We start from the raw sequence: 23,003 nt of genomic DNA on the forward strand, positions 1-23,003 counted from the left end.
GTCAAGTAACATATAAAGGCAGACCTGTCAGAATTACACCAGACTTCTCACCAGAAACTATGAAAGCTAGAAGATCCTGGGCAGATGTAATACAGACCCTTGGTTTATTACATTTATTTCTTATATATGTTTAAAAAATAAAAAATAAAATCAATTTTAAAACATGAAAACGCTCTTCCAGGCCATAAGACTACCTCTCTCAGGAATGCTAACCAATTCTTAAAGATAATAGGCCCACAGTAAGTCTTGCATAGGTTAACTAACCGCCCCAGAACTACTGCCTCTACCTGATCTTACAGTCATGAGATGCTATCTCTATCTCAATCTCACTGGGCAGGGTGTCAGGCAGCTAGAATCAGCCCAAAGCCAATTGAAATTCCTCACACTAGCCAATCCTAAGCTGTTCACCTGGCCTGCCTTGCCATAATAGCTTAACTCCAATATAGGATTGGTTTAAATCTCCCCCCACTTGCTTCCTGAACACCACTCTCTTCTTATTCAGCCTTGTGTGGCATGCTTTATCTCATGTGATCATGACAAACTGAGTAATTTTTTTCCCAAAAGTTTCTCATGTCCCTCTTATGACCACACATGACTGCCTAGCTAACGAGCACAAAACAAGGACATGTGATGTGCTTCTGGGCAGCTCTAATGTCCAAGGAAGGACCAGGTATTGAGGGAATCGGTGAAGCAAACAAGTTTCAGCCAGGCTGCTCAGATCAATAGCTTGGAATATGGAATACATCTCAGTAACACAGACAAGGCTACAAAGAGCTTAGTGTCTCAGGATGCCATTTCCAAAGTGTGGAGCTAAAGAAATACCAGAATATTGATAATAACTGAAATTGTTCCACAAAGTTTGTACCCTGGAGGGCTCTCCAGCTTTTTCTGCCACATGAGGACACAGCAAAATGTCAGTTGTCTGCTACCTGGAAGAGAACCCTCACTGGAATCCAACCATGTTGACTATCCTACCTCTAGAACTGTGAGAACTAACTGCCGGTTAGTTACAAGCTTGGTCATCTGAGCTGCTATCTCATAGCTAGCTGCCTAAACCAAGACAGTTACTACATAGTGGGGACCTAAACAGAAACTTTGTCACAAAGACTGCCGACAAGGTCAAGAGTGGAAAAGGTGGTGGCTTTGATGGGCCTTTGGGTGTCTGTTTACAGGACACTGCAGAGCCATGCTCTTGGAGAACTGTACTACTGCCTAAGCCAGCAAAGACTGAGGTCTGCACACAGAAGGTAAACAGAATCAGACTGATCCTGAAGCTCGTAGGCAGCTCCACAAAGAAACCAGAGTGTAGAACTGGAGACAGACAAATGGACTTTCACCCTAATTCTGACACTTGCCAAACACCTAGCTTCGGCCATATGCCTTCATCTCTAATCTTCAAAATTATTATGAGTAAAATGAAATTTTCCTGGGGCTGGGACAGTTGAATATATTGATAAAATATAAACGTGCCACACACAGTTATTTTTTATGGTGTTTATTTATTCTTTTGAGTACTTCATACAATATATTTTGATGATATTCTTCCCCTCCCCCACTTCTTTCAGATCCTCTCACTTCCCTACGCACCCACCTTCACATACTTTCTTTCTCTCTTACAAAACAAAGGAAAAACAAAACAAAACAAAACTAAACAAACAAACAAAAACAAAGCCACCAGTAAAGCCATGGAGTCTGACTTGCCAGGCAGAGTTCTTCCTACAAAGGAGGCGCTCGGTAAGTACTATTCCTCTCCTTTCCAGGCTGCAGCTGAAGTGCATCCAATCTACTAATCGACTTCTCACGCCTGATGGTGTCACCTTTACTCACCTCGGACCTCAGGCCCCCAAACCATTTTATGCATTAATAACTTCCTAGCAAGTAAATTTTTGTCTCTTTGCCTCACATGAAAACTCTGGCAAACAAAAAGAGAAATTCATAAGAACTGCAAAGAAGAGTCTGGGCTCTGCCATCAACCCCGCCTTTAGGCTGATGGCTCAAGAGCTGGGTCCTCAGAATTTAACACAGCACACTCCCACTGCTTGTCCAAACTGTCATCCAGTTTTTCACAAGATCCCTCTCTTCATGTCCCTCACGAGTATGACTTAACCCCCAAAGCATGCATGATGAACACGTTACTATTTCCTCCCCCAAGAATGGGATGTGACAGCATGAGGGAGGTGGGGTGGGCGTTCCTCAGCTGGATGGAGAGAGAAAGGTCACGTCCTGTTTCCATTCAGGCCCCTCAGGCCTTCACTTCCACACAGAGAAAGTTTTTGCCCCAGACTCAGAGAATATTGTGTATTTTAGTGACCTTCTCACACATGCAAAAACCAAAAACAGATTACGTCCAGAGGTTAGTGACAATCCGATGAGAGTCAGCCAGTAATACCACAAAAATAATAAACTAAACCACAATAACTTAGTATTACCTCAAGAACACGTCAAATCTCTCTCTCTCTCTCTCTCTCTCTCTCTCTCTCTCTCTCTCTCTCTCTCTCTTTCTCTCATACACACACACACACACACACAGGACACAGGACAGAGGACAGAGGACAGCACTGTGGTGGACATTACCAGTTAGAAGAACAACATCTGACTATGAAATCATGAAAAAACTCACCAGTCACTCAGGTATTTATTTCAATCCATGCCTAGTAGGGTGCCAGCGCTTTGAGGTTTGTAAATGAGGTAAACTAAAACTGAGGAGCATGGTCCCAAGGACAGCTTTACTGGGAAAAGAAAATTACCATCTTGCAAAAAAAGAACATCCTCAAATAATCCCTAGTTCAGCTCTGATTCGCAGAGCGAAGCCAGAGAAGAGAAAGGGCAGTGTAAGGGAGAGTGGTCTGGAAACATCCTGGGCCACTCCACACAGGTCCAACAGGGACTTTCAGAAACCTAACCCAGCATGCCTGAAGCCCCCCTTGACTCCCAGGTGCACAGCTTCTGGGTGAGCATCATGGAGCCCCCATTACTCAGGTACTCTCAGCATCCTCTCTTGCCACTTCTCTTCTGCTACAGGAACTCAAAATTCTAGGATAGAATTCTACACAGAGATTTCCTTCTCCTAGGGACAGTCAACTGAATTCCCTTCTAGAATTCTATTTGCTGGGCTGATTTCCACTTTTCTCTTAAACATGAACTCAGACGCTTTCTCTGTCACCCACAGCCACATCAGCGTACAGGGCTACACTGTCTGTTCTCAGATCCCCTGTGGGCACTTTTATCACCACACCCACCCCACTGCCCTGCAATCACCACCTTATTGATTTAATTCTGTCCCTCTGTCCCAAGCCCATATATCAAGATCAGCCTTATTGAATATGATGAGGATATAAGAAGTCTGTTTGATATGTACAGTTCGGTCAAGCCCAGTGCTGCACAAATATAATGCCAGCTCTCAGAAGGCTAAAGCAGGCAGATTGTGAATTTGAGGCCAGTCCGAGGTTACATAGCAAGTTCCAAACCTCTCCGTATTACATGGCAAGACTTTGCCTCAGAAAATCCATAACAATAATAATGTGTATAGTTCAATATTTTTCATACATAAGCCTTCTATGAAGATAATATGTTCTATTAAATATATATTTTATTTATAACCTAAAATTAAATATTTGTAATATTTATATTTTAAGAGCATTAAATGGGATAGCTGTGATTAGTCATTACTCTGAAAATCAAACACTTAGCTCCAAATATATGACATCCTAGCCCAAAGAGGCAAATAATGACACTTTCAAAAACAATGACCAAGAGCCCTCCCTCACACCCAGAGACCGTCTGACTCCCAGGAAGTCCGTCATAACCAGGCTCATGGTGAGTCCCCCCTGTCCCAATGCCCGGCCTAACTAGAACCCCCACAAAACTCAGCAGATAAGAGACTGAGTTCTCCGCCCTGCCAGAGCTACATCTTCCTTCCCATCTACAACTCTGCCCGGGGCAGATCGGGTACTCCAGATCCCCTTACACCCAGAGACAGCCTGACAAGTGGATATGAGCCTCAAAGCTTGGAATACCCACAATACAATTCATAGGCCATATGGAACTTAACAAGAAGAAAGGCCAAAGTGTGGATGCTTCAATCAAACTTAGAAGGGAGAACAAAATAATCACAGGAGGCAGAGGGAGGGAGGGACCTGGATGGGAGAGGGGAAGGGGAGGGAAAAAAGTGGGGGCAGGATCAGGTATGGGAGGAGACAGGAAAGAAGTCCAGAAAGCCAGGATAATGAGTAGAAATATGTAGCACTGGGGGCGGGGGAGGGGGTGGAGGTGAGGGTGAGGCTTTACTGGGGAAACCACTAGAAAATCCCAAACACCATGGATGTGAAAGGCTCCCAGGACCTAGTGGAGATGACATTAGCAGAAATGCCCAACATTGGTGAGACAAAACCTGAAGAGACCATCGGTTGATAGACATGGCCCCTAGTTGAGTGAAGGTGCCACCCACCCATCTCCAAATTTTTAAAACAGAATTGTTCCTGTCTAAAGGAACAAAAAAGTGAAGGAACAAAAAAATGGAACAGAGACTAAAGGAAAGGCCATCTAGAAGCTGCCCCACATTGGGATCCATCCCATCTACAGACACCAAACCCTGACACTATTGTGGATGCCAAGAAGTGCATGTTGACAGGAGTCTGACATAGCTGCCTGACAAATACAGAGTCAGATGCTCGCAGCCAACCATTGGACTGAGCACAGGGTCCCAATTGAGGAGTTAGAGAAAGGACTGAAGGAGATGAAGGAGTTTACAACCCCATAAGAAGAACAACAACAACATCAACCAACCAGTCCCCTAGAGCTCCCAGGGACTAAACCATCAATCAAAGAGTACACATGAAGGGTCCCATGGCTCCAGCTGCATATGTAGCAGAGGATGGCCTTGTCAAGCATCAATGGGAGGAGAAGCCCTTGGTCCTGTGAAGGCTTGATGCCCCAGAGCGGTGAGATGGGAGTGAGAGGGTGGGTGGGGAAGCACCCTCTTAGAGGCAAAGGGGAAGGGAGATGGGGTGGGGGGTTGGAGGGGAAACGGAAAGGAGGACATTTGAAATGTAAATAAATGATTAATTTTTAAAAAGGAAAAGAAAAACAATAACCAGAAATGTATTTCCAGAAGTAAAAATATAATTTAGTGGTTGGAATATAGTCATAAAATTAATGAGAATGCAGTACAAATAGGGATAAAGCTCCGTGACTCTGAAAGAAGCTACAGAGCAGAAACAAAGAATGAGAAAGTAGAGATTGGGTGGGACACACAGAGGAGAGCGTGGGGAAATCTGAATTGAAAATTCTGGCCGGGCGTGGTGGCTCACGCCTTTAATCCCAGCACTCGGGAGGCAGAGGCAGGCGGATTTCTGAGTTCGAGGCCAGCCTGGTCTACAAAGTGAGTTCCAGGACAGCCAAGGCTACACAGAGAAACCCTGTCTCGAAAAACCAAAAAAAAAAAAAAAAGGAAGAAAATTCTGGAGATTAAAGAAAGTTATCAATTCACATACTGTGTGTGTGTGTGAGAGAGAGGGGGGGGGGAAGGAGACTCGTTACATTGTAACTCTCAGAAAAGTAAACACTCATGGAAAGTAGAAGCAAGCTCTAGCTGGTGAGGACCGTTCATTCACAAAATAAACATACAGAATGTAAAATACATGTTTGAAAACTTTTTATAAAAAGCAAGCTCAGATAAGGCTGTGATGCAAAAGAATTGATGAGCAATTAAAAAAATGTATGTCAACAAGATTAGAAAAATTAGGAAATCTAGTAATTCCAAGAGTTAACATATACATAGAATAGTGGAAATTTTTGCATACTATTGGTGGTAGAACAAATTGGTACTACCACTTTAGAAAAATAATTGACAAGTTGTAAATTAAATAACCCAAAAAGTCACCAATAGGCATTAAAGTGGGAAGACTCACATATAGGCATGTCTACACTCAGCCAAGCATTGCCTTCCAAGGTCGCACCCTTCCGCTATTATTTTCATTATGACACTGCATTTCTTAGGAGCACCCTGCGGTTAGATATATGAGAACTTACTCTCCTGCGCTTGCAAGCCGTGGCCCAGGCCCTGGACAGCTCTCTCAGGCAGTGAGAGCTCCCGGGTGAGCCCTCTGAAGATACTCTCCCCCTTCCCACCACCTGCCGCCAATGTTCAGAGTTTTCCCCATCTCCTTTCCATTCCACACTGGCTGTCCTGAGGTTGCACGCTTTGGCCTTGTCCCTGAGATGCTCCTTCCATCATCGCTATACCCTAGCCTTCCCCAAGCTCAGGTTCTCACCTCCATCCTCACGACTGATCTGGTAATAGCTTCGCATTCCATTGTGCCTTAGGGACGCGCTCCTTCCAGCCCTCATCAGTACTTAGGAGCGTATCACAAACACATCACAAAATAAAAGCCATGATAGATCAATCACTTCCACTAATGAATGGGTTTCACCCTCTTTCTATCTTCTGCACCACACACACACATATACACACAAAGACACACAACACTAGTATTTGTTAAGACTTCAGTAAAAGGCTTGAGAAAGAAGAAAATCCCAGAAGAGCAACCTTGGGAAAGAAGACGGGAAGAAGAAGAAGCCTTCACCTATACCACTGGGTTATCCGAGCCAGAGGACAGGTTCCATGTATCTGAGCACAGATCATTACTTTATGTTTCAGTTGCTAATGCTATTAGCTCCTTTGTGTCATTAATAATGTCTAAGGGACATATCTCTAGCTTATTGTTCTCCAGCCTTAGTTGTGTCTACATCCCCGAATACATGTTCAAACTGGCATGGAGTATCAGCTACAGCAGAAACTTTTCTCGTCTTGGGTATGAGCAAATCCATCAATGCACCAGCTCTGTTGCTTAGCATCGTCTTACCTCCTCTGTCTTCAAAACTTCCCATATTCGAGCGTGATCATCCACCAGCCAGTGTCCTGTGTTTTCTCCTTTTGTGGAAAGTTTGCCTTTAGACGCCACTTGAGAAGGCTCTCCCACAGATGTCCCCTCCATCTTGAAAGAGGTAAGCAGGAGGCATTACGAATCTGCTGGAAGAATAAAATACAATCTAGATTAAAATTTAAAAACTCATATTTGAAAAAATATGAAATCAAATTACTGTATGGACAGTGAAATCACTGAAGACAATATTATAACAGTCATTACTCTTATGTCCACTTTTTTTTTCTTTCGAGACAGGGTTTCTCTGTATAGCCCTGGCTGTCTTGGAACTCACTCACTTTGTAGATCAGACTGACCTCGAACTCAGAAATCCGCCTGCCTCTGCCTCCCAAGTGCTGGGATTAAAGGTGTGCGCCACCACGCCCGGCTTATGTCCACTTTTTATATTCAAATATTTATTACTGGTATTTTAATGCAGGCTTCCAGAAGAAAAGGAACACATCTTGATAATGAACAGTGACACAAACTCTATTTTTAATGGATTTTATTTTTAATTACATGGAAATTAAATCCATGTGGTGGGATAGGTGCACATGGGTGCAGGTACCCTTGGGGGCCAGAAGAGGGCATCAGACACCCTGGAGCTGGGGCTACAGGTGTTTTTGAGATGCTCCATGTCAGTGCTGAGAAGAGAACTTGGGTCCTCTGCAAGAGTAGTATGGGCTTTCAATAGCTGAGTCAGCTCTGTAGCTTCTGTGATACAAATGTCATAGGAAATGTGTGTGTGTGTGTGTGTGTGTGTATGCACTCGTGCATGTGCACGCTCTTCACATTCTGTAATTCACAGACAGTTTAGAAGAAACTAGCAAAAGCATCGAGAGTTTTACTCCTCAAACCCACCCTGGGCAGCTGCACATGCAGATCTCTGTGCTAGGCACACACATAATTCAGTAACTTTGTTCTTAAATCTCCAGGGCAGAAAGGTTGTAAATAAGCTTTAAAAGTGTGGCGTAGTACAATATAACCTGTGAAATGCGACAGAATGAAGGGCCGGGGTGTTGCCAAGCACACACCTAGTATGCAGCAGGCCCTGGATGACAGACCCAACATCAGTAAGGGCAACAAGAGTCGCTGCAGGGGAAGCAGGGGCAGGGAAAGGAGGGAGATTCCCATTAGGGTTTATCTATCAGCTACGTTGCCTTCGTAGGCTCTGGGTTATTGCTGGAGCCAAACAAGATTTTTTTAGGAGATCCTTATTCTAGAAGGTCTCCTTCAGCTCTCATCAGAATCTCACTCCAACCCACTTCGGTACCACACTGTCCCTTAGAATCTTGCTTTCCTTCAAGTTTCACAAATACACCCTTCTTAGGGTGATTTTTACAAAAAGCCTATCTGTTCATGGGATTCTGCTTACTTAAAGTTTTCATGGAGAGTAAATCCAAATTCTTTCACATAACAACCGGGGCACTTTGTGCCTTTCACCTCCCTTTTCTTACTCTGAGCCCCTGACTACTGCTTACCACAGGACATACTATTCCAGCCATTTGAAAACATATACAGACCCCCAAGGCGCTCTCTCCCCTCTCTCTCTCTCTCTCTCTCTCTCTCTCTCTCTCTCTCTCTCTCTCTCTCTCTCTCTGTGGTCCACGCCCCAAGATACTAATGGGGACCCTCTCTCTCCATGTATGGGATGGACCTATAGATTGTACCAGCCATACAACTTTATTATATTAGTTGCTTTCAGCTCCATTTCTACCTTCAAGCCCTGTAAGCATCTTGAGACTACAGATGTGTCCTATTCAGAAAGCATAAGTGAATGTTAAATGAATGTCAATTCATTATTGACATTTGTTGCAGACAGCCCTGGGGCTAATTATGTTTGATGTTAATTCTGTTCTCCTGTGAGGGGCTGCGAACAAGGAATGAGTCAGCACTCAGGTGATTTCCTGTAAACCTTCTTTCCACCTTAATTTATAAAATAAAGGCTGGTGATTGGGCAGAGAAAGAGAGGAAGGTGGAGCTTAAGGTTTTGGGAGAAAAAGAGGAGGGGAAGACAGAAGAGGAGGAGGAGGAGGAGGAGGAGGAGGAGGAGGAGGAAGGAAGGAAAGTGGAGCAGAAGCACCCGGCCCAGAGAAACTGTAAGTCCTAAGGGGTCTCTTATATGGGGAAGACCACAGTGTCATGGTAGATCTGCCCAATCTAGGCGCACAGCACATGTATTCATATTAACTGAGTTGTGTTTTCATTGCCTGGGCTTATTTGGGTTAGAGATTTACTGCAACAGACATTATTATCCAATAATTCCGTAACTCATGACAATCCGGAAGTAAGAAAGAGGCATTGTTTTGCTAACTCACATAACAAGTAATAAAGTCGTTATCTCTTCCTTAAACCTTATTGGCTTGCTGGGCTAAGTTCCTCATAACAAGGGAACAAGTCTAGATTCAGCATGTATTCCAACGAAATGATCATTAATTAGTTTTGTGGCTTTGGCTTCAGGGAATTGAGCCTATCTGCAAAGACAGGCCTTATGCTCATGTGACCATGAGCATATTGGAATAATGGAACAATATTGTAATATTGTTATATTGGATATTATATATCCAATAATGTAATAATTGGAACAATAAGAGTAATTGGAAGATGAAGTCAATGAGTGGGACAGGGTGACACTAGAGAAACTGAGACAAGTCTCTACAGGGAGAGTTTTCTCTTTGGGCCTCATGTGCTCCATCTGGAAGCCACAGACAGCAAGCCTGACTTCCTGCCGAGGGCAGCCATGAGTTCAGTGCCAGCCCAGGCCATCACACAGTAGTAGACACATGGAGCACATAACAGACTCGCATAAAAATCAGGCAAATGCAACCTGCACAATAAGAGTGGACAGAGTTCCTGAGGGGACATGCTGACAAAGGACGTTGACACAGGCAAGGAAATAAACAAGGCAGAGCCATCGGGAGGTTTCAAGCCAAGAAAAAGGAAATTGAAAATAAACAGGCAAGCTGGAAATGGACCAGATTCGTGGGAAGGAAATTCCACGGTTGTTACTGGAGATAATACTGTAAACAACAAATAATAAATCAAAACAGAGTGCGGAAACCACATGAGATGGCTTCAGCAGCATTCCCTGCATGTCATGGAAATGTCGCTGGGTGAGCTAGACAGATTACAAGACCTCAGAGCAAGCACTGTACATTTGCAGGCACTCTGCAGCTCAGCGACCCCACAGCGAGGACTCGACTGTCTGCCCACAGCTGCTCTCCCGGCTCCACGGTGTGGCTGCAGGCTGGCCCATGTTCAATGCTGGGACTGAACTCCACTTGCCCTGTCTTGGGGAAAGATGCATTTCTACATTGGCAACAGCCCCAAAGCACCCGGCAGCTGAGGGGGATCTTAGAGAGGCAGCCAGCTCTTACAAGGCGCTGTGAGGTTGAAGATTCTCCCCTCCTCCTCACCGGAGTCTTTCCCACCCATCCTCATCAGATCTACTCACTTAGAAACATAAATGATGCTGGGTACTTGCACTGGGCACTGTATTCTCCCACTTCAGCCACACAATAACCTTACAAGATGTTTACAACTATCTACTGTGGTGAGAAATGAATCTGAGAAACTAAGTAACTGGCTTATACTAGTAGGAAGTGGGAGGTTCCCAAGCGACCCCTCCCCATCTTACTCCTCCCCCAAGTCATTTAAGACAGCACTGTCTCCATCCCCTCTTCTACTCCCATGTCAGTATGGAAAGCCCATCTCTTCACCCCTTCACCCCTGCTGAACTATTCAAGTGGTGCCCTTTCATAAGCACCCAGGCTGGTGCCAGGGTCTCCTCTGACACAACAGCGCCCCCTGGAGAAAGGCTCACACCTGAGTCCACAGGTGAGAGCAAGCTAGGTGGAGAGGGAATTTCTTCAGAGCTAGATCATTCCTTTTCCTCTCCATCCCTGTCTACAGTTTTGACTCCTGTAGGCTTTACAAGGGTGTGACTGACTGACCTGCTTAGTCACACGGGACCCCTCCCTCAGCAAAATCCTTGGCTGGCCCACCTTCAAAGTATACAAAGAATAGGCTGAGTTGCCTATTCCTCTTTGAGCATAAAGTATTTTATACATTTTAATTTTTCAAACATGTTTTCCTTTATGGTTTCTTTCATCTGCTTCTTCTTAAAAAAAAAAAAAAAAAAAAAAAAACTCAAGCCGGGCGTGGTGGCGCATGCCTTTAATCCCAGCACTGGGGAGGCAGAGGCAGGCGGATTTCTGAGTTCGAGGCCAGCCTGGTCTACAGAGTGAGTTCCAGGACAGCCAGGGCTACACAGAGAAACCCTGTCTTGAAAAAAAAAAAAAAACAAATTTAAAAAGAAAAAAAAAAACCCTCAGCTAGATGTTTCTACAGTAGCGTTACAATTTTTGTAATAGGAGAATGAGAGACATCGGTGTTCCTTCCTCTCCTGTGCCACAACTTAAGTGTCCCCTTTCTTAAGGTTATAACCCAGCCTCTGTACAAATAAAACCCCACAGACGTGAGCCACTCGACAGCACCACACACACAATAGGCTCGCTGTAACGTTCAATGGCAATCTTTTCTTCTGGTTACAGATGAGTATAAGTCATCACAAACCTTATGAAAATCAGGTCTGAAAAGCTGCCATCCTAACCTACCCAACACCCCAAGCATCACTTGATCAAACTCCTGGATGGTCAGACCAGTTCGAAGTTGGAACCAGGCTGGGTAAAGAAGTGGAACGTACAAAAAGGTAAATATGTAATCAGAGAACACTGACGCAACTTTTCTTTCCTCAAATATTAAAAATTAAAATTTCTTGAGAAAATTTCCCTATTGTCTCCACTGCAGGAAGCAGGGGAGTAAAATTAAAACAAGAAACCAAATGTGGTGGCAGGGAGAAGGGAGAAGGGAGAAGGACGCTCCAGACGACCCAGACAGAGGATGGCCCCATCACAAGGCAAAGCAGGGTTTCCAAGGCCACCTTGACTTCAAGTCCTACAATTCTTATGTCTCTACCACCACTAAATTGTTTTGTTCTGTTTTTTTATTAGGGTTTTTTAGTTAGGTTAGATCCAAGGATTATGTATCAATTGAAGAAACTGATAGTAGTTTATAACTGGTGAAACAACTATTTTTAAAATATGATTTTTGCTAGAGAGAAACATGTATGTCCTTAAAAAGGGGGCATTTCTTATAACTTAAATTTGTACTTTTAATATCTGTATCTGTTTATGTGTATGTGGTGTTCAGGCATATGGCATGTGGGCACTTGTGAGTGTGTGTTTGTGTATACACATGTGCACGCACACATGCATGTAAAGGCCAGAGAGTGACACAGGGTGTCTCCTCTGCTGTGTCTCACCTCACATGTTAACATAGGAATCTCCCATCATAACCCCATAGCTCAGCAAGTCTATCTAGGCAGGCTGCCCAGGCTCCCTCTGTCCCCACCTTTTGAGGCTGGGATTCAGGCAGGCCACCATGACCACACAGCATCTACATGGGTGCTGGACACCCAAACTCTGTCCTTAAGCTCATCCTGCAAGCCTTTTCCCCACTGAGCCTTCTCTCTAGCCCCTGTTTACTCTTCTCAAATACTTCCTAATGCTATCCTTATAAATATACTATTCACACATGTAATCTTAATGGCCTATCATTTCTTTTCCTTCAAAAATAATTATGAACTGGAGATTATCGCATTCCCCACAGTTATACTAAAGGTCTGAGCTCAAGGCTTCATCCCAAATGACTGCTAAGTGCAAAAGTCAATGGACAGTGGTTAATCTTAGAAATGTAAATTTTGAGGGGCAACTTAAGGACACAGAAAATTGCTATTATTAGTGTCCGTGTCATTTGATAAAAGTTACGTGTGACTGCCATAGAAGGGCAGCTTTTGAAACACAGCTTTAGGGTAAGCCGTGGGCCTGAGGGCCCTCAGAAGTCTGTTTGTACTGCTACCTCCATACTAGCCTTTGTGTGACAAATCAGCCTGCACTTCATTGAATTTCACTTTCTTCCTAGGGATATAAATAGGGCATGACACATCTCTCATCAATTATCATCTTTTTTTTTCTCCTCCCTCTTTTCACTAAACGCTTTGGACGGGAAAAGGAGAGCCCCATCTCCAGAGCCTTCTGGAATGCTCTGGAAGTTCTCATCTTCCTCTGTCAGAGTCAGGCTTCCCTCTGCTCCTGCAGAGTCCATTACAAACATTAATAATACACGAGGGGTTTTTTCTGTGTGTCTCTTATATACCTAAACTCTTTGCTTCTGCATGAAGAGATCTTTTTATTTTTCAAATTCAGCTAGGAATGAGTCCTGCAGATATGTCTGGCATCGCCTTGCCCCACTCTCTCCCCATGACTGTCTGACTCTGCCATTTCCACCCTCTTGCCCCTTCCTCCTCATCCTTCTTCCTAATGAGCTGAGGCCCTGTCCAGATAAGCCAGTTTGTTTATCTCTATCTTCTACCATCTCCCACTCTCCCATCTGTCAGGAGCAGCCTCTGGACTTCAGTTTGACTCACAGATTCAGAGTTAGAACAAAGAGCAGCGCTGTGTCGTCAGGAGACCTGACTCGAGGGCAAATGACTTCACCTTCCCTAGCCTCGGCTTTCTCCTCTTAAATGTGAATTGATGAGACTGCAGAGACCTCCGACTTATGAAATAGTGTTCTCACTGCCTTTAAGTGGGAGCAAAACTAATAAGAAGTATTATTCCATATTAGTTGAAGGACTTATATTGCTAAATATAACTATGGATTTATATTGGGGTTTGGCTCATCACTTACACATCGTGCATTCACTATGCAGAAATAAATAGGGAATACATTATTGCATAGCAGTGTTAAATGTTGGTTGTGTTTGATGTGGCATGATGGATAGATAAGGACAACTCACCAGGAGGCACGGCAGCAACAGAGCAACACACGCACTTCTTCTCTGGAATGCTGACTGCACTTCTGTCCTACATGCAGCAGTTTGCCTGCATTCTGTACACTGCTTTCAAACGTGCCCACTTTCTCCAGTTTATTCTGACCTCCACCGTCAGACTGCCAACTCATCACCAACTTCTTACACTGCTTCAATCTCAGTGCCCTTTGGAAACACTTGTTTTTAATTAAAAGCCCTTCACTAGAATAAAGGATTAAGCAGATGCCATCATGGAATTTTGGAATAAGTGTCAATCACTGGACAACCATTTGCAAAGGAATTTTCATTACATAAAGGTCTCACTGGAGAATGAGCAAGATTGCACAACAGAGTCTGAAGTCAGAACCAACTCTGGCAGCAACTGTGTCCAGTTAAATGTAGAAAAAATTCAATCGGGAAGGAGTCCTACTTGATTCAGCTTGATTTTTTAAGAGATTTATTTTAATTTTATGTGTATGGATTTTTGCCTGAATATGTACCACAAATGTGCAGTTCCTCTGGGAACCAGAGAGGGCGTTGAAGAGGGAGTTGACTGTGACCTGCCATGTGGGTGCTGGAGACCAACTGGTTCTCAGCAAGAACAAAAGTGCTCTTAGCTGCTGGGCCAGATGACCCATTGGCCTTCAGACTGTAGATTTTCTCTGAGTACTGATAGTATTTGGCAGAACTTCTTGATAAAAAAAGGAAAGAAAGATGCAAACTGATCTTGTACTGCCTTTGTGAACCTCCCCAGAGAAAGGCTGCTCTGTGTGCAGCAGTTCCTGCTGAGCCCAAGAAACAGTTGGGTTCCCGTCTTGGTCTCCACTCAGTGGGGCAATCTGGCAAGGTAACCACAGAGACGGGCATGGGGATCAGGAGGGGCGAAGACACCTAAGCAACTGAGGCTGAGATCACAAAGGCTACTTCGGTTTTCTAGGACAGCTAAGAGGAGCTCTAGGGGCTGTATATGTTATAGCCGGGTGTGATCCAAAGCTCGGCTATTGTGGATTGTGTGCTTGAGAGTTTAAAATGAGACAGAGCTATAAATCACATGACTGGCCCTGGCACAAATGTTTCACAATTCTGTACACTCTGGCTCTGACTGGCTGAATACAGGCAAAAGGCAAGAGTCCTCAGGGGAGCAGACGCGGCGCACCAGCAGTCAGCTTTCTTTTTCCTGTCCACATTGAAGTGAGAGCCATTCTTCTGAGGTCTCAACAGCTCTGACAGTGACGTGGACCATATGACCACCCCCAGGCACTGGACTAATACCTCACAAGTGTCACCTCAGCGACAGGGGAAGTGTCTGACCCAGAGCCTCACCTCTCCACTCCAGCTCCCCTCACAGAGCCAATGTGCTATTCACAGAAGAGTGTCATGCAGATGTCAAAACTCTGAGCTCCAGGCTGGCAAGATGCCTCAGTGGGTGAAGAGACTTGCTGCCAAGCCAGATGACCCGAACTTGATCCCTGGGACACGCATAGCAGAAGGAAAGAATCGACTCTGGCAAGAAGTCCTCTGGTGTCCATACACATACACACACACACACACATCCTGGTAGCTGTCTTTGCTGCCCTTCATCATGCCACACTATGGCTTTGGAGTCAGAAGGCAGGTTTCTCTAGGAGTCTGTCCCGTCCTTCCACCATGGGTTCCAGGGATCAAGCTCAGGTCATCGGGCGTGTGTGGAAGCACTCTAGCCACTGAGCCACCTCACCAATGCCCTCGCTTAACAGAATTCTTTATATTTTTTTTTATTATGAACTTGTCATATCATGACATTTTCACCAGAAAATGCTGTGAGTATCAAAATGTGAATTGGGCTCCATATATATTGGAGAAGAATGCAATCTATTTTTAATGAGACTCTCATTGTGTGTTAGTGAGGACTCTGGAGCTGTACTAACAATACTGCAACCTGGGTGGAGGGACGGCTCAGTAGTCACAAACACTGACTGCTCTTCCAGAGGACCTGGGTTTGGTTTCCAGCATCTACATGGTTGCTCACAACTAACTGTAATTCTAGTTCTGGGGGAACTGATGCACTGTTTCGGCCTCCAGTGACACCAGGCACACACACAGCACACAGACACACACACAGACACACACAGGCACACACACAGCACACAGACACACACACAGGCACACACATAGTACACAGACATACACACAGGCATACAGACATACACACAGGCACACACATAGTGCACAGACATACACACAGGCACACATATAGTACACAGACACACACACAGGCACACACATAGTACACAGTCAAACACACAGGCAAGACAGCCACACACATAAAAAGACATTAATGTTGCAACTCCTTTTCCTTCCTGCGTGCTTTTCTCTCCTCCTCCTGTGTGGACGCACTGTCCTGTAGGAAATGCCTCTAGTATTCCTGTACATACTCAGGGGAGAAATTTAAAAATTTCATCTCTACAATCCATTAAAGAAAAAATACATTGTTTTGAACTGAACAAAACAAAACACCTTTAAGCCTAAATGAAAGAACCAAAAATTAAATTTTGTTTTCACATTTTAATCAGATTGTTAAAATCTGTTTGGAAAACTGCTTTATATAGGAACATCAGGAGTACTTTCAACGCAGCCTATGAGAAAGACCTTGCCGGGATATATTAAATAGATACTGAGTGGGAATTTAACATTTTATTTAAAACTGTACACAGTCCCAGCAGAACCATGTCTGGATTTCTCATCATCCTTCAGTCTAGAGCCAGTCAGCCAACAGTCTTCTAAAAGCTGTGTTAAGTGATTTGTGTACATCGGCAGGACTTCTGTTTGATCCTGGATTAGGTTTTCACTAAGGGCTATAGTTTGGACAGATGTTGCCATGGTCTAATTGGACCATTTTATCTGCCCATTTTCCACACGCATCACAGAATTTGATAACCAAGCTGAAACACCTCAAATTCTATACCAGCAAATGAAAATGGCTGGAATGTGGGATTTTTGTTCCAGAGTCTTCATGAAAGGCATTCCAGTTTCTGTCTGGAGGGAAGGACCATTCCACCCTCAGCACCGTTTCATCCCAGCTGGGCTGCAGCTTCTTTTCTCTTTCCTTAGGTCATCCATTCCTCCTTGACCTTTAGAGGACTGTGATGGTTAATCTTCATTACCAACCTGACCAGGTTTTGATTTGCCAAGGAGACATGGCCATAAGCATGTCTGCGATGGTATTGCAGACCACCTCAACTGAACAGGGTGATCCACCTGGAGTATCACATGACATCATCCAATAGGCTTCAGTTTCAAACTAAATAAAAGGGGATCAAAGAGGAAGGCAGTTTCTCCCCCAGTTCATCTCTGCTTCCTGACTGTAGACTGATCTGTTTCAGGAAATATTAAAAAATGAACCTGCCGGCTCTCCTCAGGGCCCAAACTCCTGCTCCCGAGCTCCTGCTGCTGCCGTCATCAATTCTCTCCAGAGCATCTGACTCGCTTGTCCTGGGAACTGCGAGTTCTTCCTCAGCCATAAACCCATGTAGTCGGAGTTCCCACATTCCAGTAACTAAATGGAACCTCCAACCTCGTGGTTGCATATCACAATACCCAGTAACCTGGTAAAATCAAGACACTTAAAGCTTAATTAACCAATCAGATTTATTTATCAATAATATCACAATTTATAAGATGCCAATACAATAATTTCAGAGCCAATTGATAATGATAAAAGCTTTATCCCAATTAATCTAACCTTACAATACCACAAGTACTTGTAGCTGGTAAATGCCACGTGAGTTCACGTCTGCAACAATCTTTCTTCTCCTCCTACCCTGAGATGATCCTGGTCGCTGCAACTCTTAGCTCCGCCTTCCTTTTCTCTGTTCAATCACAGACCTCCTCTGCACTAATGTAATTGGACAGGGAAAATCCTGCAACAGTAGCTGAGATATAACAAGCCACCTTAGGCTCCCACCACACCTTCTCTACCATGATGGATCATCTTCCAGCAAACCATGAACCAAAACAAACGCTTCGTTCTCAACTTGCTGTACCATGATAATACAAAGGCCTTTCCACTCCTTTTCAGTTTTCTCAGCACCACAGACTAACCTTGCTATTTCCAGGAAAACCAAACAAGAACATTCTGGATTCCAAGTTCTTAACAGCGACTTTATGAATACAAGGCTAAGCTACCCTGATGCTTCCTGGCTGAACAGCACTAGACCAATCTGACTTCCAACTTCAAGGCGGTAAACATTAAGGGCCATGCTAAAACATGCTAAGGGCCAGAAGCATGCTGTCCCTGGGAGGAAGGAGAAGTCATGACTTAGCTATTGACCAGCCCTCACATAAGGGGCGAATAATGCAGGGAAAACCAAAGTAAGGAGGATGGTGAGAGCTCTTAGACATGATCAATGAGCAGTCAGATCCATATAAGGAGGAGGCACTTCCAAAGACCAGGAGAGGTGCTGGAAGGTTCTACACAGACCACTCTCTGCAGTAAGCAGTGAGTCCTTCCTAAATCGAAACCGGAGCTTGGAGAACCTGAGTGATTTTTCCAAGGTCACACAGAAGAGTCCAATTTTGAAAATAGATCTCTCTGACTCAGAACAATTCTATTCTTACACCATCTTTCTATGACCTTCACTTGCCACGGAATTGTGGTCATGTTGATTTGGGGCTTTGTGAAGGAAAATGGCCAAGTGAAGAGTCAGCTTCACAGGGAACAAAAAGCTTTGTCAACAATCATAGGACAGGGAGTTAATATCTAGAATACATAAAGAACGGGAACGACTCAACACCAAAAAGTCAGAAAATGGGCTGTGGAACTGAGACGGTTCTCAGACACAGGAAACACTTGGGAAAGTATGTACCCTCCTTTGTCACCTGGGAAATGCACATAAAACTGTTTTTGAGAGTCCACCTCACTCGGTTGGAATGACTAACACCAAGAAAACCACAGCCGGTATTGGTGAGGAAGCAGCAAAGAGACCCTTATTGCTAGTCAGAGTGTGCACGAGGATGAGCCACTGTGGAAGTCAATATGGACGTCCCTAAGGAACCCAGCTCTACCATTCCTGAGAACAGCTCTGCAGACCTAAGTCAGCACATCATAAAGATACTCGCACATCCATATTTATTGCTACACAGTCACAATCGCCAGGACACAGAACTAGCCGAGATGTCCGTCAAGAGACGGCTGGTGAAGAAATTACAGTGCATACACACAAGGACTTTTCCTTAGCCATAAAGAGAAAAGAATTAATGAAATCATGACTTTTTTTCTCAGAAAAACAGAACAGGAGATTGTTATATTAAGCAAAACGGACCATACTCATAAAGACAACTACTGTGTGGTTTTTCTCATGTCTTTAACCTAGATTGAAAAATGGGCGTGGCACAAAAGTACAAGTGGAATTGAAAGCAGAGGAGGAAAGACACAGACAGAGGAAGGGAGGGAAGGAGGGGAGGGGAGAGGTGTGAGGGAGGGAGGGGAGGTGGACAGAGAAAACTGAAGCAGGATAGCACAAAAAGGAGCTATCACGAGTGAGTGTGTGTGTGTGTGTGTGTGTGTGTGTGTGTGTGTACAACTAATGAAACTGGGTGCTGGTAAACTAACAGAAAAAGTTAGCAGGGAAGAACATGCCTCTGTAACTTTAACACCTAAGGAAAATCCTGACACTTTAATGCAGTAGCAGGGGAAAGGCCAAGGTGATGGAAAATGTGCTCTTGCTCTCTGGGCCACCGCAGTCTACCACACTGCGTTCAGATTCTTTGGGATTCACTTGGTCAGTTCCTCCCATTCCTGACTCCTGTCAGCTCCCTGACCCTGCCCTTCCACACAAGATAAACAGCCGCGCCACCACAAGGAGTCAGAAAACAGAAGCAAAAACCCCCGACAGTCAGCCCTTTCACTCCTTACTCACACTTGTGGATTTTCCTTACAGGACACGATCTGTAAATCCAGTCTCTTGAAGCCTCTTTTTCAAGATACATGTGGCAGCCACTCACTTACTCCTTTCCCCTGCTCTTCGGGAGGGGAATGGGCCTGTGAGTCCCCAGGCCTTGGCTCCAGCTGTGCTTGCCACTGATTCTGGATACCAGAGAGACCTGCCCTGCTAGTCTCACAGAGACTGGCCCTCCATTCACACAGCTTAGCTTAAGCAGATGTTGGCAATCCAAACTTCTGCCCCTCCCTCCCTTACTCCTCACAGTCTGGACCAAAAGAAGGGGTAGACTTTCCCGGTTTCTTCTGTGACCTTAAGAGGAAACCCCAGGCTCGGGATGTTGTGTGTATACTAGCACAGATAGCACGAGGTTTAATGAAATCTGGTCCAATCAGTCCTCAGGTCTTATCTGAGACATAAATGCATTGATTAAGTCACCCTGGCACTCCATCAGGAGGCTGCCTGGGGACAGCTGATGAAGTTTCCCCGTTTCTTTGCCACAGACCCTCGGAGTTGTTTAGGTCCCACTCCGGTTCCTACTGGACCAATTAGTCAAAATTATGTTCTGTACTCTCCAAATTAAAATCTGGCAGCAGCGGCCCTCCGTGTTTATCAGGCTGTCACAAGTGGCCTCACATAACCACAAAGGAAATTGCAGTAGAAAGGCAGAGCCTTGGATAAACTGGAGAAGTACATTAGCAGAGACATTGATTTTAAATGCAGTCGTGTGTTTCGCTCTGAGCTGTCGGAGTCATGGAACACACTCATTATATTATCTTAAGGAGAAGAGGTCACGGACTTGTTTGTGCTGGCCAAAGCGTGTAAGCGTCTCCTGGTTTTCTTCTGGTTTTCCTTGGTTGGCACTCCCAGCATAGAGGCCCTATCTCTTCCTCTTGACATTTTTAAGGGGGAAAGGTGCTTCATGTCACGGCCAAAGTTTGTGCCAAGGACGTTTAACACTCCCTTGTTTGAATTACAATGACTTTCTAGAGCAGCGCAGCATGGATCCTAAGGAAGTTTCACAAATATGCCCGTTCTTAGCAGAAATTAGAAATTAGGAGAAAAAAAATGTTCAGGAATATAAGGAACTACAAGCTTTCCCTGGACTGAAGGCAGTCTAACAGGTCCCTTCTCTGCATGCAATGCTACCCTGTGACTCTAAAGTGGGTGACATCTGTCCTTCTGATATTCAAAACTATGCCCTGGTTTTGATTTGTTTCTCATTTCATCCGAAATTTTTCTACTTTTGAATATTAGACTACGATTGCATGTATATTTTTAACATACAAACAGTTAAACCTATTGGCGAGGACTCAGAACACGCATGCTAAGAACAGTACTCAAATGCTTCCTCAGTCGCTGCCTTCCTCACCGCTGTTCTAACTCAGGAAAGAACTCCCTTCCTGTGTCTGTGAAGCACTGCACCACCGCCCAGGTACCCAAGCTAAACTTTTCAGTTACCTTCAAGTGCTCCAGTTCATGGAGTCCCTTAGCCAATGTACCACCACATTCTATTGATGACTTCTCTGAAAGGCAGCTCAGACGAGAACCATCTCTACATTTGAGCACTGTCCTTACACTTCCATTCTCTGAACGACTGCAACAGACACAATACTGAACTCTGCATTCCTCCTTTCCATCCTCTATCGTCAGTCATCATGACTGTCATCATCAGCCGCAGAGTCGCTGTCTCAGAAACTCTTATAAACCATTGCCCTGTTTAGGAACCTGCAGTAGGAATGCACCACTACAGGGCACAGTGCAGTCCTTTGTGATCCGACTGACCGACTGACCGACCAACCGACCGACTGTCCCCTAACCCTCAGATCATATGCTTACTGCACCCTACTCCAACTTCCCTACGCTCATACACTGCCCAGAGCCTTGTTCTGAAACTGTGACCTGCCATGCCTTGGTGCCTGTGGCCTCTTATACCCAGAACACCCCCTTCCCTCCTCTTGTTACCCCACCCCAACACAACAGCCATCACTCATTAAGCTCATGGATGACTCCACGACAGTTGGTCTTATGGCACTTCATAATGGATTCTAACTTGACATCACCAGAATCAATAGCAGAGCCAGAATTCCATTCCAAGCCAGTCTGACTCCAAAGCATAGAATTTTAACCACTGATTGGTTTTCATAGCAAATGCAATGATGATCACCTCCTGAGTCCCAAACTGGGGGGGCGGGGGGGATGTGGAGGTCAACCTTCTGAAGGGAAAAAGGCTGGAGAGTGAGGCACCGCAAGCTGCTGCGACTCCTCTGCCATACGCGGCATTACACCTAAGATGGCTCCCAGTGAACACCAGTGAGACAGCAAAACAAACTGAGGCCAGGGTGGTGGCTGCCTCCCCCATCTTCACAGAAGTCCTAACGGGTGGTGATGCTACCCCCTACTCCTTCCAAGTCACCTCATCAGGCTGGGCTTCACTGGAGCGGGGTGACAGTGTGGCAAGATATGGCTGGCTGAGAATTTATAGAGACTTGGGATTGGCTCAAACACGGTACATAAGGTTATGTGCTGTGCAATAAATACAGATATACACCTTGATGCTGGTCTTGGGAGTCCGATTCCCAGAATTTGTCATGTGACCTTATCATCTCTCACCCACCCCCAACCTCAGTCCTGTTCCCACACCAAACCACTGTGGGAGTGCCTTCCTCTCTCCTGTGTAAATTAGCCATAGTACGTTTCTCACAGCACTCATGATGCCATATCTGGCTTATCCTCTAGTAGCCAGGAGCTCTTGAGAGGTCAAGGACTACTTATGTTTCCCTTTACATAAGAGGCACCCAGCATACATAGAGTACGCCATAGATGCTTGTTGAATAAATCAATTCACAAATAGTTTGCCCTTCCTTTTCCCCCTCCACCTACTGTGTTCCACCATAGCCTAAATATAAATGCTGAGATCACAGAAATCCCTAATGTTTGAGGTAGAACAAGTTTTATAAAAGGGAAAATTGTCAACAGCTTTATCAAGTTTTTCTTCATGGACTCCAAGAACTTGCCCCTCAAAAACTAAGCAACTTCTATGTACAGCCTGGATTTTTATTACATCTGTTTCTTAACTTTGAGTACATGCATGCACATACATGCACCCATGCCATGGTGCACATATGGAGATCAGAAGACAATTTCGGGGAATCAGTTCTCTCCTTCCTTCATGTAAAGCCTGGGGATTGAACTCAGTTGGGTTTAGTGGCAAGCACCTTTACCCACTGAGACACCCCACTGGCCATGCAGACTATATTCTATATTCTATTCTATGCCATGCAGAGCATA

The 23,003-nt window shown here is 44.7% G+C and overlaps 1 protein-coding gene across 4 annotated transcripts in view; it reads right to left on the bottom strand.

Moving 5' to 3' along the window:
* The window catches only part of Rgl1 (ral guanine nucleotide dissociation stimulator like 1), a 250,090-nt gene that overhangs the window by 147,760 nt on the left and 79,327 nt on the right, over positions 1–23,003 (bottom strand). For 2 of the 4 annotated variants that reach the window (XM_029483257.2, XM_029483250.2), the window contains exon 2: positions 6,864–7,027. In XM_029483257.2, coding sequence (XP_029339117.1) covers positions 6,864–6,995 — 132 coding nt within the window. In that variant the 5' untranslated portion in view covers positions 6,996–7,027. Of the gene's footprint in view, positions 1–6,863; positions 7,031–23,003 lie in introns of all 4 variants that reach the window. The other 2 variants (XM_029483251.2, XM_021176216.2) reach the window with 1 other exon arrangement.

The sequence above is a fragment of the Mus caroli genome, unplaced genomic scaffold, assembly GCF_978045245.1.
Source record: "Mus caroli unplaced genomic scaffold, Mus_caroli_1 scaffold_1, whole genome shotgun sequence".
Lineage (NCBI taxonomy): Eukaryota > Metazoa > Chordata > Mammalia > Rodentia > Muridae > Mus > Mus caroli.